At 36.3% G+C, this 4,156-nt stretch overlaps 1 protein-coding gene across 1 annotated transcript; it reads left to right on the forward strand.

Moving 5' to 3' along the window:
• LOC104771997 (bax inhibitor 1) lies at positions 654 to 2,470 on the forward strand. The gene is made up of 6 exons (XM_010496633.2): positions 654 to 839; positions 1,217 to 1,360; positions 1,447 to 1,538; positions 1,650 to 1,836; positions 1,937 to 2,092; positions 2,181 to 2,470. The coding sequence occupies exons 1-6, from the start codon at positions 723 to 725 to the stop codon at positions 2,229 to 2,231; spliced, it is 747 nt and encodes a 248-aa protein (XP_010494935.1). The 5' UTR covers positions 654 to 722; the 3' UTR covers positions 2,232 to 2,470.

A 4,156-nucleotide genomic window follows, 5' to 3' on the forward strand; every position in this document is an offset into this window, starting at 1 on the left:
TACGAAATGACTAGACGAATTAAAAATGAAATGTCCTTGGTCTTTTCTGTAATAGTGTACTACTTTTTATTTTATTTTCTACAGTCAGAGTCTTTAATATTTTTTTAATACCAAGAATAATAGTAATAGAGAAAAGACAAAGAAAAGTCTTTGTAAGTAAACAGATATGTAAATAGATTAGGAGATTTTCAATTTGTCATCTCTATAAATTATAAGCTATATTATCCAAAACACTTTAACATAAAACTGAAATAGAATGATTCCTAAGCCATAAACACTATAATTTTTTTTTGTTAAAAGACCTAACGGCTAAAATTCTTTGCTAATTTGTTTAACGTGATAAAGTCTAGAAATTTCTTTGACATTAAAATAATAACGTCTATAAGATTTTTAGAATATGTAATTCAAGAATAATCCGATGTGGAGGACTCTCATTGGTTCGATGACGATTTTTAGATATTTCATTTGCTTCGCGGCAAAGTCTCAACTCTTTTTTAATGGGACGACGACGATCTCAATGTTTCAAGACCTTTCCAGAACTACCCTTTCTCATGTTTATTTCCCTTACACGTGTAGTTTTTTACACAAAAATCAGCAAGGGTATTATTGTCAAGTTCTGTCCCGATCATTAGCCCTATAAATCACATTATCGACTTTTCAGTAGTAACTAATTTTCATTATCGATTTCGATCTCTCTCTCAAGTCTAAAGAAAAAGAAAACAATGGATGCGTTCTCGTCCTTCTTCGAATCTCCTCAACCAGGTAGCAGAAGCTGGAGCTATGATTCTCTTAAAAACTTCCGTCAGATTTCTCCTTCCGTTCAGAATCATCTCAAGCGGGTAAGTTTTCTTCGTTTCCGGTTCGATTCAATCTCGCTCCCTTACCGAGGTTTTGTTTGATTTGAGTTTCGTTTCGTTCTCGTTCTCGTTCAATTGATCGTTCTGGCTATCGTGATTGCATCTCAATTTCTAGGATTTGAACGAATCGTTGCGATTGGTACTTTCCGTATGTTTCTAGGGTTTCTAATTGCGTCTTTCCATGAATCTGTTGGGAATGATTCAAAGTGGAGGGTTTAGGTTTATACGGTTGAGGTCGTTTGTTCATTGTTCGATTCTCATGATTCATACGCATTTCCTAGAGGGGATTTGATTTTGTATACTCACATGTTACGAGTAATGTTGCTCATCTTGTGTTATGTATGTGGTTGAATTTGTAGGTGTATTTGACATTATGCTGTGCTCTTGTTGCGTCTGCCTTTGGAGCTTACCTCCATGTGCTCTTCAATATTGGTGGTCTTCTTACTACTATTGGATGTGTTGGAACTATGATTTGGCTGCTTTCATGTCCTCCTTATGAACAAGTAAGTGGGCTAATTTTTGTTTGTTGTCTCTCGAATTGTGTTGAAGTTTCAATACCCTGACATTGGTGTTTCTTTATAATATGCAGCAAAAGAGGCTTTCTCTTCTCTTTGTTTCTGCTGTTCTTGAAGGTGCTTCGGTTGGTCCCTTGATCAAAGTGGCAATTGATGTTGACCCAAGGTACTTTATTGTTGTTGATATTGGATATTTGGATGCTAACTGTTTCATGTTAATTATCTGTGATGCTTAAGCAAGATCTGACATTTATATCTTTCTTTTTGGTTTATCCAGCATCCTCATCACTGCCTTTGTTGGAACTGCGATAGCGTTTGTCTGTTTCTCAGCAGCGGCAATGCTAGCAAGACGCAGGGAGTATCTCTACCTTGGAGGACTGCTTTCATCTGGCTTGTCCATGCTTATGTGGCTTCAGTTTGCCTCTTCTATCTTCGGTGGCTCTGCTTCTATCTTCAAGTTTGAGGTAATCCAAGCATCTCCTTTTTGAAAATTTGTTCTTTATGTTAAGAGGCATCTTACTTTCTCAGACATCTCACACTTGTTGTGATTCTCTCTTGTCGCAGCTGTACTTTGGACTCTTGATCTTTGTGGGATACATGGTGGTGGATACGCAAGAGATTATAGAGAAGGCGCACCTTGGCGACATGGACTACGTGAAACACTCATTGACCCTCTTCACTGACTTTGTAGCTGTATTTGTTCGGATTCTCATTATTATGGTAAGTTCATATGTCGCCTGATATAAAAAAATGGCATTTATCTGTTAGTAAACCTCCATTGATGGGCTTTTTTATTTATTTAACGCAGTTGAAGAACTCTGCCGATAAAGAAGAGAAGAAGAAGAAAAGGAGATACTAAGACAGAAAAATGGCAGCAATGAAAGTATATAGAGCGAGTGGTTAGTTACCTGAAAGCATTGTAATGGGGCTTTACATTGTCATCATGTTAAGCCGCTATGGTGTTTTACTTGTCAGGACACTCTTTTTGTGACAATACACGTTTCTCCACTTGAAAGGATTTGTTTGTTTCTCTTCCTTATAAAATGTTAACTTAAGACTGTAAATGGCCGAAGTGGTTTCTAACTTGGTTTTACTCTCTTTCATATATCGTAAGCTTTTAATGAACTATTTAGGAAAATCGGAAATTCATGAACTTGATTCCTCAATTTGTTTAGTACGTTTCATACGAGAATCTAAAACTGTACCTGAAAGCATTACGGTGTTTTAATTACATGGTCGAGTTGTTATGTCACGTTGGTGTTTTCACGATAGGTTAAGAAATGTGATACGAGCATCGTCTCTGTGGTTGGACAACTGTAGAAACTACAATGAATTTGTTTAAGGGGGAAACAAATTCAATGAAACTATCTCTCTAGAAAGTAGATCTAAACCTTGGAATTAGAAGTAAAGAAGAAGAACTCAAAGGAATTAGGGTTTATTGCTAAGAACAAGAGGAGAACTCGATTATTGTATTCAATTCTGGATGATTTACAATGGAGAAGTTTCTCCTTATTTATACATATTTGTAGACCGCTAAATATATTAACTTTCCTTATCGGACGAAGTGAGATATAGAAAACTGCCTTATTGCTCGAGTCGGCCGCCGAACCGAAGTGGAAGTTAGTTTCTTTACCTCCAAGACTGGGCCTCGTCCAAATCGACTTCTCATGACCTAATTAAGTCTTTAACCGGATTCCCGGTTAAATAATCAATTAGTATTTCTGGTTTAGTTCGGTATGTCGGGGGTACTGAATCCCGCACCAACAACAACTTGGCAGATGAAGATCATAGTGGAACTGAAAGTGGTGGCAATGAAAGTAACTAGAGTGAGTGTTCAATACCTGAAAGCATTATGGTGACTTAATTACATGGTCGAGTTATGTCACTCTGGTGTTTTCACTAGTCAGGAGTCAGGACTCCCTTTCGGTGACGACACATATTTCTCCACTTAAAGAATTTGCATAAATACTACCTTCACACTGTAGATGGCCTAAACTTGGTTTTTTTCTTTTCATCTCTCAAGCTTTTCTTAGTCTTTAGATATATTTAGGCGTGTTGCACCTTTATTTTGGCTTCTTAATCCGCAGTAAGCTAAGAATCACAAGTAGGAAAAGTGACAATTTTATGGAACCTGATTCTTCGTATGTTTATGGTGGCCACTGGCCAGTATCAAGGTATGGTTCAAACGAGAATCTATTTTTCAATTAGAGGGTTACCCAAGATGAATGGAACGAGTCTAATCACCAATGATAGATAGCAAGTGATACCACCAGTATCACTCTAGTTGGAGAGTTTTCAAGTAAATGAAATACCAAAAACTCTAGTTGGAGATCTTTCTTTTTCTTGGTAAACAATTGTCCGTAGGAAGAAGAAAGAATTTTGCAACTTTTATTTTTAGAAAGAAGAAAGAATTTGGTAACTATTATTTTAAGATGAACATTTTATCTAATAGTTGTCATTTTGTGATGTAGTGGTTGTGTGTTTTATTAGCATGATTGTACGAATTATAAGCAGATCATCTCTCATATCAAATGATATAGTGTACTTTGTTTTTATTTAAGCACTACTACTCGTGCATTACCTTTTGTTATTGTTTACCTTATCCCATCCATTACCATTAGTCACATCGCCTCATCTGCACCGTCCGATTCTATCATCATCACATTATTTCACCAAAATTTTCGTAAAAGAATTAGCAGGCAGTCCAATTTACTCACGAGGTTTACACCATTTCTATTCCTTTTTACCCTGTAATTACAACATGGTATTATATATAGAAAGCAT

This window comes from Camelina sativa, chromosome 20 (assembly GCF_000633955.1).
Source record: "Camelina sativa cultivar DH55 chromosome 20, Cs, whole genome shotgun sequence".
Taxonomy (NCBI): domain Eukaryota; kingdom Viridiplantae; phylum Streptophyta; class Magnoliopsida; order Brassicales; family Brassicaceae; genus Camelina; species Camelina sativa.